At 43.0% G+C, this 15,285-nt stretch overlaps 1 protein-coding gene across 1 annotated transcript; it reads right to left on the reverse strand.

The window, feature by feature from the left end:
- Nucleotides 1-6,094: 6,094 nt before the first annotated feature.
- On the reverse strand, nt 6,095-6,361 carry LOC112108470 (histone H4 type VIII-like). Its single transcript, XM_024202606.2, has one exon. The coding sequence runs from the start codon at nt 6,359-6,361 to the stop codon at nt 6,095-6,097; it is 267 nt and encodes an 88-aa protein (XP_024058374.1).
- Between the last annotated feature and the right edge of the window lie 8,924 nt (nt 6,362-15,285).

The raw sequence follows: 15,285 nt of genomic DNA on the forward strand, positions 1-15,285 counted from the left end.
CCCCCTTGACCTTATCCTTATTAGCTATTAACTTGAAATGAGCCTTAAATATCTGGAGTGAAAAAAGTTCCATTGCTGGGGAGAGGAGTATGGAGGAAAGAGGTTCAGGTTACAACAGGTAGTTTTTTTACTTTTCCTTTCCATTGAGGAAGAGCATGATTAGGCCATGAGAATCTGCTTTCATGGGTGGCTGTGTTTGTGTGTGGTGGACTTCACTGGAAAGTCGGGCTCTCATTTCTCTTTCTGGGGCAGATAGGCAGGATCAGGCACGCATAACCTATCCCTTCTCCTTTTTATGGAAGTGATGAGGAAAAAGACTGAGCCATTTTCTGCATTGGGGGAAGCCAGAACTTCTTTAACAGTGGATTAGCCCATGGGACGCACACCCAATTCACTTCTTCCTTGGGGGTATCAGATGGAAACGGCTACCTCACATCTCCCATGGGACTGAGATCTGTGCATGCGGGGAAAGTGGCCTATAAAGGGGAGCTGGTACGTAGAGGGATTAGATTAAGGTCTCCTGGATTCCTACGTCCACTCTGAGGGTTGTGGCTGCTTCCACCCACCAGCCCCCCTTCCATTTACACCTCAACCTTAAGTTACTTCACCAACAATCCCCATTCATTTTACTACCTGGGAAAGGAATTTGATCATTCATTTATTTCAAAGCATTTTGTAAGAATTTCCCAAAGGCGAGTGGATGATGACAAGAAAACCCCAATATAAGTCTGGACGAAAGGAAAAATATGCAGCAACCCTCAAACAACATTCCACACAGTCACTTACCAATTGTAGTAAACGGCTCATGCAAGGGCTGGCAAAGATTTGAATGGTGACCATTGCAAAAGTATCACCCTGGACTGAATAAGGAGTTTTGTGAGCAGACTGTTCATTTATATCTTCAGCAATCATGGCAGGCCAAAGTACAGATTCTCCAGGACACAGCAGAGTGGTGTTTGTTGTATTGTTAGAGGTTATAACTTCAGCTTCTGCAACTGGAGGCACATGCTTTCTTTGACATTTTTCTTCACTGTACTCCAGAACTTCTGTAGCTCAGTTCACTTCCTATGTTCTGTACTTGGCTGAATTTGATGTCTTAGTCTTCAATTTTTGTCCTTTAGTCATATTTTGCCTTAGTTGTGGAGTGGCAACAATGCTTTTCATTAGCCTTATTATAGTTTTAAAGCTTCTTTCTGCTCCCTTCTTTTTGAAAGCCCCTGCCCCATGATGACAGATATTCATTTTGGAGGATTATACTTTGTATGTTCAGTGTAATACACTAGCTCTATAACTCACACTGAACAATAACTATTTTAATCTTTCCAACACTCAGCATAAATTATCTCCTCCAATATGGCTGCCACCTAGGGCAGTCAAGGTGTTGCCTAGCAACACGCCTATGTGACCATTCTCAACTTTCTTGAAGTTCTCCTATGGGTGGGTTACTGAGGAAACTTTGGCTTCTCTTAGGCAATGGCCAGCTTGGAGCCCTGAAGAGCCCCAGTAAGTTGCCAGATGGTTTAAAAAAACAACAACCCAAAACACTTAGTGCCTTGTGTTGCAGAATTTCTTAAATTATTTTAAAATGCTAGTGCTGTTGTGCAGGGGAAACTTCTTCCTCTTTCCTGCTTTCTATTTTTGCTGGTTTTCTTATCAGTTTTTAGGGTACCTCAAATTTTGTGGCTGAAATCTGAGCCTGGGGGACAGGCCCTTACTCTGGCACTGGACTAGGTGTATTATGGAACGTTGGTGGCAAAATGAATATCTGTCATGTGTTTGTTCTCTCCTACTCTCTCCAGGGGGAGAAAGGTGTGCAATGGACTGATCTGTTTTGGAATTTATACGCACATTGCGGTATGTTTATGTTAGAGGAGGCAAATTCAAAGAGCTGCACATTGCACTTGGAGCAGAAGGATGGACCTCAATTCCTGTGGGAGTTCCTTCTACAATCTTGGGCCAGCTCAAGCCCAAATAGATAGACAGTACAACAGACTGTGTTTTTCACAGGGGGTATGTATGCCTTGCAGTGGAAGGAGCCATGTGTCTCAAAGGGAGTGCGCATGCTAGAGTATGTCAGAGAACCAGGCATGTGAGGGATGAGTACATATGGGGTGGGATGTTTAATGTGGGAAGAATGGGAGTCTCTGCTGTGTGACAGTGCACAGGGGAGTACCAGGAAGTGGAGGTGTGTGAGTCTAAATGGGACAAAAGGCCATCAGCAGCCGCCTCACTATGGTCATGCTTTCTCCATTCTTGGTGGGCAGGGAAGCTGGCTAGCTGCTGCCTCCCACTAAATATTCTCTCAAGCAGAGCCTGGTAGTGACGATCACTTCCTGTATCCCTTGCTGACCAGTAATCATGCTTCTAGGCAAAATCAAAACAAGTTAAAGTGAACTGTTATTAATGTGAACAGGAATCGCTAGGTCAAATTCTATGACCTGTGCTATGTGGGAAATCAGATTAGATGATCATGAATTAAATAAAACTTGATTTTTCACATTTAGTTAATCACCCCTGGGGCATGTTCAGAATATCTGGCCAAAAGTCTTTTGATGCAAGCCAAGTGTTTTCTTCAGCTGAGAAAAACAAAAGTTTCTGAGTGGAAAAATGGTAAGTGGACATGCTGCTTAAGGTTGCTCTATAAATACTATCCCTGCCCACAGAATATGCAAAATTTAATCTTATTTATTATTACATTTGTATAATTGGCACAATGTTCTTGTTGATACCGCTCTGATTCGATCTGTGGTTGATGACTTTTTTCATTATAGGGGTTCCAGTGACTATATCTCAATATCTTTGGTCATTCTTTTACTTCATTTGTTTTCAGTGAACACATTCCCTCTGGTTATCCATCAAGTAATAAGCTACAAAACACAAGGTTATACGTATCTGAGACAATTTCCAGCAGGTGCCAATGATAAGGTATTAAAATTAAACATTCTTTACCGTGCATGCTCAGTTGAATCAACTGATTACTATATTAGATGATCATATATCCTATAAGTATGATCATTATATATACTATACTGGGGTAGGCAACCTATGACACGTGTGCCAAAGGCGGCACGTGAGCTGATTTTCAGTGGCATTCACACTGCCCAGGTCCTGGCCACCGGTCCGGGGGGCTCTGCATTTTAATTTAATTTTAAATGAAGCTTCTTAAACATTTTAAAAACCTTATTTACTTTACATACAACAATAGTTTAGTTCTATATTATAGATTTATAGAAAGAGACCTTCTAACAATGTTAAAATGTATGACTGGCACGCAAAACTTTAAATTAGAGTGAATAAATGAAGACTCGGCACACCACTTCAGAAAGGTTGCTGACCCCTGTACTATACGTATATCCTATAAGTGTATGTTTATAGTGAGTGAGGATATATAATATACTGTGCATAAAGGGGGTGGGGGAGTGATATCTAGGAAAAGACTGGCCACACTAACAAAGTTTTCTAGTCATTGAACATTCTCTCATTATCTTTATTCATAGATGAAGCAGTGCAGGCAATTCAGCCCAAATTCACTTGCATCAACGAAAACCTCCATTAATCCCATATGCCTTTATACAAGGAAATGGCAGGCTTGTCTTGTATGCCCACATTGGTACCCGACCCCATCAGGACAACGTGAAGCAAAAATCCCTAGTAAAGCTGTTCTAATTAGCATCTTGATTTACTTGTTAGAAGTAAATACAAGTATTTTAGTAATCTAATAGTTACGTTCACTTTGGAGAGAATGGGCCTAATTTTGATCTGGCACTGGTACCTAAATCAGGAATAACTCAACTGAAGTCAATGGAGTTACACTGGTGTAAAACTAGTGTGAGATCAGGATCAGGCCCAATGCACTCTGATATGGGAAACGTTCAAATACTATACTTTTAAACTGTGAAGAAAAGATAACTGACTACAAGTGGTCCATGTGGTTTGCAGCCACATTTCAGCTTTTCAAAAATCATTGTACAAATGCATTAAAGCAACAACCATGGTTAAGCCCTGAGTTCTTTTTTTGGTGTGGGTGGGGGAGGGGGTTGCGTCAAATATGGCCCTGTTTAATATAGGTTAGCCTAAGATTTTTCTGTCTTGTGGACTGGTTTCACAGAGTTGGCTGCAGAAACATATTAATAACTGGATCTCTTAGGCAATCGCAGAATACATGGCATAATGCCAACATAGAAGGTCCTTCCAAAGGGCCAGATCCTTAGCTGTTGTAAATAGGTGCAGCTCCATTGATTTCAACAGAGCAGTGTCTATTTACAGTAGCTGAGGATGTGGCCCAAAGTGTCTAGTTAGGGCAGTGAATTTAGAACCAACACAAATAAATATTCCCTTAGGAAGCACAGAGCCAGCGTATGGCATTCTTGGCTGCTTGAACAGATTAAGTCCATTTCTGTGTCTGGATTTTAGAAAGGGTTTTACAATTGTGTGATCATTAGCAATGTTTATAGCTACGCAGGCTAAAATACAGGTGATCACTCGCTTCATAGAACACAAATCACATACTTCAGGCTGTAAAGTGATCGCCTGCAAGGCCAGGAAGAAAATAGCACCATGTACTGCATTGCAATATTGGTTGGGTGCTTTATGAGGTCACGCAGGGTTTGCCTTGTTGCCCAGTCACCCAGTTTTGAGAGATCCTTTTGTAGCTTTTCGCAGTCTGCCTGGGTTTTAACTATCTTTAGTAATTTTATATCATCTGCAAATGTTGCCACCTCACTGTTTACTCCTTTTTCCAGATCATTTATGAATCTGTTGAATAGGACTGGTCCCAGAACAGATCCCGGGGGACACCACTATTTACCTCTCTCCATTCTGAAAACTGACCATTTATACCTACTCTTTGTTTCAATCAGTTACCAATCCATGAGAGCACCTTCCCTCTTACCCCGTGGCAGCTTACTTTGCGTAAAAGCCTTTGGTGAGGTTCAGAGGGGACTGTCCTAAATTTTAAATAATGGTTTATAAAACCCTTTTAAAAATGGACAAAATACTGAACATGTACAGGGAGAATTAACTACAAAACCACTGCTTGATAATTAACCAGTTTTCTGTTGTCAGATACATTTGTTTAAATACTATTGTATTGTCATCTGCAGCAAGTAGCGGCTCAAACTGCTGAAGTCTTGTTAGACACCACCTAGAGTTTTTCCCTATACGAGGTTAAGTACCTAATCACCTGATGGATGAGTAAAGAACAAGTTCTTTCCTTTCACCTTTCACATCTTACACATGAGTGTCAAGCTACCCTGCAGTGGCGTAAGATCCTGCGTACCTATCTCAGGCACAAACTCCAAATTGGTTGCAAGTTCTGTATTCAGATGTTACCAGCTGTAAACTCCTCAGGCACTATAACAACGTTAACATGGAGTCACAGACAATCCTCTTGGGTACTCTGATCCATCTCACCACCCAGGTAAACCTGCCTTTGTGATAAATTCAGATTACTCCCAGTCCCAAAAGCCTAGTCACTTAACCCAGCTCAGTTGCATGCTATATCTTACACCAAAGACAATCCGTGTAACCAATCCTACAATCAACTATCTAAAGCTTTATTAACTAGGGAAAGGAAACAAGAGAGTTATTTACAAGGTTAAAGCAGGTAAACATATACACACAAATGAGTTACAGTCTTAATTTTCAAAAGGTGATAGAAGCTTCTATAATAAGCAAGCTCTATATGTCCCTTAGGGCTAACCCAGGCTAAGCTCGGGGGATCTTTTGCTTATGTTTAGTAATCCTTGCCTCTCACGGTCCAAGCGGTATAAATATATAGTTCCTCCTTGTTAGGGCTTTTTATTCCTTCCCCCCTTCTGCTACAAGTTGCAGATACTGGCATATTGCCTCTTCATGGGGGCTGAGAGTGGAGAGAGCAATCGACAAAGTCTTTTGTCCTGTCATGTTCCACAATCGTTTGTCTGGTGTCGAAGGGCCTTTTTCGCACACCTTCTGTTGGAGCCTATTGTTTCACACTAGTTCATGCTTCTCGCCTGTCTGGTGATTTACACAGTTACAGAGGCTTATCCTGTTGACTTTAGTGACCCGTTTAGCCGCCAAAACCATAGAGAGTACGACCCTGGCTCTTCAGGGCCTAAACCACACCCATAGCCATTACAGTCTTTCGCTTGGCATGTTCAGCGTAAGTGACAGCATCGCAGATCACGTTCTCCACGAACACCTTCAGCACTCCCCGGGTCTCTTCGTAGATCAACCCCGAAATACGCTTCACCCCACCGTGTCGAGCCAAGTGACGAATAGCTGGCTTGGTAATACCTTGGATATTATCCCAAAGCACTTTACGATGGCGCTTGGCACCTCCCTTCTCCAAGCCTTTACCACTCTTACCGCCACCAGACATGGCGAAATCAAGTCACACACAATGATAATGCAAACGCTCACCTTACAATATGAGATACAGATGTTAAGTGAGATTAATGCATGCGGCAACATACAAGCATTCAATACAGACTAAAGACTAAGCACATTTCTATAACTCTAATACCTGTTTTGACCATACTAACACACAGGTGAGCCAGACTAATTCTAGCTCTGTATTTGTCAGTGTTCAGTTGAGACATGGGGCCCTTGGCATGAGCTGGCACCTGGTTTGCCAGCGTCACAATAAGAAATCAACTGCTGCTCTGCAGTGGAATTATTGCACACTGTAAAACCAACTGTTTGTATTTCTGGTCTGTAAGAGATCATAAGCAAAGCCATCACCTGATGAGCAAAGTACAGCTCTGCTTATGTTAACTTCATGAGCTTGGTTTCCCCTCACGGATGCAGGGGCTGTTTTCCAGTGCTCTGCCAGGGGAAGGCGGCTTTAATTTACCATTGGACTTCCATAGGAATCCCACTAGTGGAGCTTCCCCACGAGAGATGTGGAATAAGCATCTCTCCTGGGTGTCCTGACCGCATTTGGAGTTGTGCTAGCCGGTGCCACTAGCAGAGCTTGCGGATGCCTTGGACCACTGCAACCTCCCTGGACCCCATCCTTAGGTGGATTTTCCATGTCTAGAGGCCCAAAGTCCAGGTCGCTCCAAGAGACACAGCCCCATATCTCAATGATTTTAACCAAAACAATATTTGAAAATGCAGGACTTGCTATTAAATTCAAAAGGGCGGCCTGATCCTCTGAGATACTCAGTGCCCTGGGAGTTAAGGGCACTTCTCACCTTTCAGGAAATGCTCAGCATCTCTCCGGATTGAGCCCGAGTGAGGTCAGTGTGGGCAGTCTGGTTTAAAAAAATCAACCCTCCCATCCACGCCAATCAAACAACAACAATGAAACTGAAAAGAACCACCCCAAGGTGGATATGCCTAAATTGAGCGACCACATGATTGCACTGCTGTGTAACGCTTGCCCTTCCTCAGCCTGTCCCCTTCCTACCTTTTGTCATCCTCCCATTTTGTCATCTCTAGTATTTAGACTGTTTGCTTTTGGGGACAGGTGCTGTGGACCAAATTCACAAGCATAAGGAGGTCTAAGTTAGACACACACCCATGCTTACTTTGAGAGCCATATTTTCACTTAAACCTGCTCTACTGAGGTGCAAGAGGCTCTAAAGCAGTGGCTTTCCACCTTTCCAGACTACTGTGCCCCTTTCAGGAGTCTGATTTGTCTTGCATACCCCTACGTTTCACCTCACTTAAAAACCACTTGCTTACAAAATCAGACATGAAAATACAGAAGTGTCACAGCGCACTGTTACTGAAAAATTGCTTACTTTCTCATTTTTACCATATAATATAAAATAAATCAATTGGAATATAAATATTGTATTTACGTGTCAGTGTATAGTATATAGAGCAGTATAAACAAGTCATTGTCTGTATGAAATTTTAGTTTGTATTGACTTCGCTAGTGCTTTTTAATGTAGCCTGTTGTAAAACTAGGCAAATATCTAGATGAGTTGATGTACCCCCGGGAAGACCTCTGTGTGCTCCCGCGGGTACGTGTACCCCTGGTTGAGAACGACTGCTTTGAAGGAGTGGAACTTGCCCATTGTGGAGCCAGAAGAAGGAGTTAGTTAAAGCCGTCCCAAACATCATTTAACACCTCACTTTTTATAAGCAGGCAAAAGCAGGGCTACGTGATCTTAAGTGAGTGTAAAGGGGTTGACACCATCTTACACATCACTCTGAACTTGGTCCCATATTTTTCAGTCTTCTGTGAAGTTCTTAGTAAACTTTTGAGTGCTATAAAATAGCTAACTGTAAGTCAAGCAATGCTCAAGTGTTGATGGTCTTGAATGAAGTAGATTGTCTTGCCTTATCTCTGGTAGATTTGAAGTGGTCCCATAGAAGAGCCAGACTTGTTATCTCCCAATGATGTGATTTCATTTGCTCCCTGCAAAAGTGTAGGGCCAGGATAGCTGGGTTAGATACATTTCTACTGCCCCCTCTTTGGTAGGCAGCCTGCCATGGGCCTGTCTCAGAGATCTCTGGTTTTCTTGGCTTGGTCTGTGACACAGAGCCCCCCCTCCCTCGCCTGGCCCCATGACCCAGTCCACTTTAAGGGCTGTGGATAAGGGCCCCTATTACAAAAGAACTACTTATTATTCAATGAATTGGGCATCTTTGCTGAGGATGGGCTCCTGGAATTGGGCAAATTCCATGTACATTTGCCTAATCCTGGGTTTGATACAGTTCCTTGGCATGTACAAGGCTGATCCTATGAGTCAGGCCATTGAACCCCTCCCAGCAGTTTCTGGATAAATAGAGGGCTTTAATTTCCAGCATCACAGAGCTCACATAAGCGTCACATCCACCCACGTCCTATGGGGATTGGTCCTGCTTTGAGCAGGCAGATTGGACTAGATAACCTCCTGAGTTCCCTTCCAACCCTGATATTCTATGATTCTATATGCGCAGGAAAGGGTGTTATGGGAAGGGAGGTGGAGTCATTGGTGAGATCAATCATGTGTTTCACTCTCTCTCAAACTGTTGCTCTAAACTGAGATTATTGAAACTTTATCCTTGATGATAGCCCCGCGTCCTCTAGCGTGTGCATTTCTGTATGCTTGATAGGGTGGCACAGCTCCTAAAGGCTACCCTCCAGTGGGCCTGTTCTCCTGGGCTAGGCTGTGTGCATGAGTATACTCCTCTGCTCACCGCGTCAGGTGCAAATAGCTGTTTTGCAGCCTTAGGGGGGCAGATCCTCAGCTGGTATAAATTGACTACAAGGGAGCTATGACAATTTATACCAGCAGCTGAAGACCTGCCCCAGCACAGTGAAGCAGCCCTGCTCCTGAAAAAGACTGCAAGGCTGTTTTGCCCTGCTCCTGCCCCTGCCCCTTGGGCAGTCATTCGCACCAGTGCACTGCATGTGGGAAGTGTTCCCATTCCGATGTAGTAGCATTTTACATCCAGTTGGCACTGGTGTAAATGAGGAGCCCAGGGGCTGGGCAATGGAGAACCGGGCCTGGCCTGTTGCTCCAGCCCCGCCACCAGTGTTTCTGGAGTCCGTAAAGCCTGCTTGGCCTAATGCAATGCTGTGGAGCAAGCATGCCAACGGCATGTAAAAGAACACCCTCCCCTGAAGCCTTTCAGAACTCAGCAGCCTTGGGAGCGTGTTAGCTTCCCTGTTATATCTGTCAGGAGATGAATAAGAGCCCCATCCAGGCCATTTACCCTTCCCATGATCTGTCTTGAGGCAAACAAGCGCCCCATCCAGGCCGCTTAGTTCTCCCCTACCTCAGAGCCAGACTGCGTCCCTAGCTCACCTCACCAGGCCAGATCCACAGACAGAGGGATGCACCTTTTTTTTTTTTTTTCTGGTGTGGCTTTTTGCTTTTAAAGGTTGCTGCTGACAAATCTATCTATTTGGGGCAAATTGTCAGTGAGAAACTTCCGCTCGAACTCTTTGGGACAAAACTGGTTCTTTGAAAGGGTAAATCCCATTGCATGAAGGGCTGAACAATGGGCAAATGTGTTGCTGCCGCTGCCGCCACTGCCGCTGCTGCTGCTGAGGCTGGGGCTGTGACAAAGAGCGGATTAATTGGTGCCGCGGCTGACTGGTTCGAGATGGCTCCACTCAGCCTGCGCCGCGGGGAGCCCCATTGACTGGGCCCCGAGTCCCACTTCTCACAAACTCCAAACAAAAGTCAATTTCTTTTTTATAAGGCGGGGGAAGAAAAAAAAATCAGTTCGTGTTTGAGCTCGGGAAGTTGACTTGTTGGATTATAGGGCGTTATGCTCTCTCTGTCTGTCTCTCCCATGCTTTAAAGTTGCTTCTCCCCTAAGACAAGAGTGAGAAAAAAAACAAATGAAAGGACAAACACACCATCCATACTGGTGTATGTGTGCATGCCAGCAAACCAACTGGGTCCTAGGGACCTGAGTGTGTGTACTTGTGCATGGGAGATTTAACGTGAGCTCTTGTTTAATGGTGATAAACTTTTCCATATATTATAAGGCCATTCCTGCAGTTTTCTGTAATGCTTTGTGCTCCTTGGATGCAAGGCACTGTATGATGATCATGAATAATAACATGTTCATAGAGGACATCATGGCCTACTACTACTTCTACCATTCTTCGTTTTAATTATGGAGGTTTTCCCATGTGGAAATGGACAATAAGCATTGATTACTTTGTGTCTGACTTCAGTGGTCTCTTTGGCTCACCCCAAACTCCCACTGACTTCAAGGTGAGATTTGGATGTACAAGGAATGCAGGTTAAGTCCCATGGTTGGTTGATTTAATGCATGCATGAAAACTTTGCAACTTATAAAGGAGCAGTCAGAAATAAAAAGAGAGAGAGGTGATGTATCCTTTTCAAATATCGAGCTACATACAGATCTTACTAGACATTTCAGATTCCTGCAGTCGTTCCGTGGTTAAGGTTATCTGGACATATTTTGGGGGTAGTTAATCACTTTTATGGTTGTGATGATCTCATGACACTTGATACACAATTTCGTCATATTTGGTCCTTCTTTCAGAAAAGGTGATCCTTATAATACCACACATGAAGAAGAGAGACTCTTATCAGATGGTGCTCTCCTCATTAGGGTGATATAATAGCATGATATATGCACACAAATACCAAAAAAAGTTACCTGCAGTTCATTTTCATGTATTTTTTTCTTGTAAGGGAAAATCAGAAATTAGGTTTTTTCCTCCCCCTTTGACCTAGTTATCTGATTTTCCACCTATTTGTGTGCATTGCTCTGACATATAGGGGAAGGCATACTACAACACAAAGTTAGAATTATTCCATTTAAGAGTCTTTAAAATAATATTCTAGACATAATTATTAGTAATCTAAATATTAACTTTGAAGATAAAATATGTATTTGCTATGCTAATAAATTATTACACCTCTACCCCAATATAACGCTGTCCTCGGGAGCCAAAATATCTTACCGCGTTATAGGTGAAACCACGTTATATCGAACTTGCTTTGATCCACCGGAGTGCGCAGCCCCACCCCCCCGGAGTGCTGCTTTACCGTGTTATATCCGAATTTGTGTTCTATTGGGTCGCGTTATATCAGGGTAGAGGTGTATTTGAAAATGTAGAAAACATCCAAAAATATTTAAATAAATGGTATTCTATTATTGTTTAACAGTGCAATTAATCTCGCGATTAATTTTTTTAATCACTTGACAGCCCTAATAAGAATTTCTGCTACAAACTGGGGGCTCATCAGCTGGAAGCAACAGAGGACAAGAGAGACCTGGGTGTGTGGGATGACCGCAGGATGACTATGAGCCACTAATGTGATTCCTCAACTTGTATCAGCACATTTTATTAGTACACTCCTATTTTTGTGCCAAAGTCATTAATAACAATATTAAGTAAGCTTGGTACCAATACAGATCCTTGAGGGACTCCACTAATAACCTCCCTCCAGTCCAATGACTCACCTTTCAGCACAATCCATTGCCTTCTACTCTTTAGCCAGTTTCTTATCCACTTCACAATTCTTGCACTGATCCCCATCTTTCCTAATTTAATTCCTATTTGGTACCATGTCAAATGCTTTACTGAAGTCCAAGTATAAAAAGAATCAGTTATTTTCTCAAAGAAGGAAATCAGGTTAGATTCTCCCGATGAACCTTCGGTAAGCCCAAGTTGCATTACATTCCCTTTACCATTTATCTCAGTGAATTTAATTATTCTTTCCTTCACAATTTGTTCTAAAGCTTTGCATACTTCTGAGGTCAGACTAGCAGGTCTATAACTGACCAGATCACTTTTTTCCTTTTCCTGAATATAGGTATAACATTAACTAATGTCCAGTCATATGGTACCACCTCTATATAGATTATTAAAAATCCTTGCTAGCAGACTAGCAATCTCATGTGCCAGTTCTTTCAGTATTCTGGGATGGAAATTATCTGGTTCCCACCAATTTGAGTGCATTAAACTCTTTAAGATTTTCCTCCACCTCAAAGGTGGTCATTTCCACTTCTAGACACTCATTTCCATCAGCCATACTGCCTTCATGGCTACGTTCCATATTATCAGCCTTATTGAAAATTGAGGCCAAGTATTCATTTAGTTTTTGGGCCATACCTAGATATCTTTAATCTCTTTCCCATCAATACTGCATGGGGGGAGGGATAGCTCAGTGGTTTGAGCATTGGCCTGCTTAAACCCAGGGTTGTGAGTTTAATCCTTGAGGAGGTCAGTTAGGGATCTGGGGCAAAATCAGTGCTTGGTCCTGCTAGTGAAGGCAGGGGGCTGGACTCACATGACCTTTGAGGGTCCCTTCCAGCTCTATGAGATAGGTGTCTGTGTCTCTCTCTATATATATATATATTTTAGCAGCCCAACCTCATCCATCCTTATTTTCTTATTATTTTATAACTAAAAAAACCCCTCTTATTAATTTTAATTTCTTTGGCAGGAGCTAATTCAGCTTGACTTTTAGCAATTCTCACTTTATTCCTACATTTTCTAACCTCTGCAATGAAGCTTTCTTTGCTGATCAGCCCCTTTTCCCATTCCCTGTAGGCTCTCTGCTTACTCCTAATAACCTTTTTGAGGTGGATATTCATCCGGATGGGTCTGGAGCCTTTCCCTACATGTCTTTTCCCCTTGCTTGGGATGCAAATTTCAGATAGGTTTTTTTTTTTGTATACTTGGTTTGAAGCAATTCCAAGCCTCCTCCACATTTAAGTCCTTAAGCTCTTCAATCCATATCACTTCTTTGATTAATTCTCCAAAATCTGCCCTCTTTGAAATAAAAATATCATAGCTGATGATCCGGTTTGGCTTATCCTTCCATTATCCTATAGAGATATAAGTGGAGATGGAGAGAGGGATGCATTTTTATGGAGGATGCAGGGACATGTTTAAAAACAAAAAGAAAAGGAACCCAAGGCAAGAGTGAAAGTAGAGAGCAGAAGATAGTACAAAGCCTAGGGGTTAGTGGGGACGAATAGGCAACAGGTGTCAAGTGTTGAGGAGAGCATGAAGTTATAGATAAATACAATGGAATCAATGGATTGGAGGGAGGGCGGAGAGAGTCCAAGTCTGCAGCAAAATTGGAGTGGTGAATGAACGGGAAGTCACAAACGGGGTGAGGGGAAGGTCAAGGGGGAGGGGAACAGGCAAGGCTGAAGGAGTGGAGAGAGAAGAAATGTGGAGACAGATGTTAGAACCTGAGGATAAATCGGCAAGTCAGCCAGTAGGAGAGCTGGTCCATTGCTAGAGCCCAAAACAGAGGAGGTGAGGGGTGCTGGGCTTGACTAGATAGTCAAGGTGCTGGCTCAAATCCCAGGAACCTCCAGGTAGAGACTGACACTAGAAGAAGACAGAGAGGAAGCCAAGCAACAAAAATGCAGCAGAGGGGGAGGAGGAGGTGCCCGGAAGATTGTAGATGGCAGGGAGAGAAAAGACTTGGGCATGAGGTGTTAGTCCCAGTTAGGATTATACTGAGATGAAGGGGAACTAAAGAGAGATTGGATGCCTTTCAGAACAGGAGATTTGAGACCAGAATAAATCTAGTCCCAGATATGGGATTATATTTACCAAACACTGTGTGCATCGTGAATCCAGTGCTGTTCTCTTGTATTGTTCCATTTCTTACCTGCATGTGCCAAGACCATTAAACCCCTGGGACAAGGACCCTGGTTATTTATTTGCTACACCTCCCTCACTCTATGGCCCCGTGTACACTTACAGGGCTGAACAGACAATAACATACATTATGCTGGATAACCTAGGTCACAACAGTTGACTCATAAGGTTCCAGAAACGTGTGCCCAAAGTCTACATATCACATAAAGGCAAACATCATGCAATTCCTCTGCTGGATCCTCAATCAAAGCCATGCTTTCCATTACTCAGAGTTTAGTCTGCTAAAGAGTCTGTAGTATTTTGTAGGAAGTTTCAAAAACTGGCCATAGGGGCTCACAAAGCCCAGGGTTGGGGGGTCTCCCTTTGTTTGGGGGAGCAGGAAATGTAAAGGAGAATCTCAACTTTCATTCAAAAACATAAAACTAAATCCTCACCCTCCTTGCAGAGGCAACCTTGAAACTATAACCAAAGCAAACTGATCTCTCCAGTTGAAAGGTCGTCACTGACCCCAGATTATTTGCTATCCCAGCATAGCCACTCAGAGCTGGACTATTGGTCCAGAAAAACTTGCGCCATGAGTCTCTTGAAAGCTTTAGATCCAATATTTTGTGACTATCCAGGGTGAGAAATGAGAAATCCAGGGAAAGGGACAATCTGAACTTCCCAATATATATATATATATATATAGAGAGAGAGAGAGAGATATACCTCTCTCATAGAACTGGAAGGGACCCTGAAAGGTCATCAAGTCCAGCCCCCTGCCTTCATTAGCAGGACCAAGTACTGATTTTGCCTAAGCAACCCCCTTAAAGATTGAACTCACAACCCTGGGTTTAGCAGGCCAATACTCAAACCACTGAGCTATCCCTGCTCCCCCAATGGATCACATGTAACTCGCCTCTGGCCCTGAAAGGCCCTGTGGCATTGGATTTTTAATGATGACATTTGTATGGCTAAAAAGATTCTTTAGGTTAATTTTCTAGGTGTTTTGAATGGCTTAGTTTAATTTTTTTCTGCCTCTGAACCTCAAACATCAGTGCTCTTAGTAACCAAGGCTCCTGTGTTTGCTGGGGGATGAGTATAAGAAATCTTCCTCCCTTGAGTAATCTGTACTCACATGTGTAGTCCCATTGACTTCAGTGGAGCGACTCATGTGAACAAGGACAGCCTCCTTGAGTGAGGCTGCTGGTCTCCATGACTGGGAAATCTGAGGAGATTCAGAAGGATAAAGAGCATGAAGCAAAGCATAC

Source organism: Terrapene carolina, unplaced genomic scaffold (assembly GCF_002925995.2).
Source record: "Terrapene carolina triunguis isolate 2854851 unplaced genomic scaffold, T_m_triunguis-2.0 Scaffold42, whole genome shotgun sequence".
NCBI lineage: Eukaryota > Metazoa > Chordata > Testudines > Emydidae > Terrapene > Terrapene triunguis.

Excerpts from the sequence above, each read along its gene's own strand:
- LOC112108470 (XM_024202606.2), bottom strand. The coding sequence starts at position 6,361 with ATGTCTGGTGGCGGTAAGAGTGGTAAAGGCTTGGAGAAGGGAGGTGCC.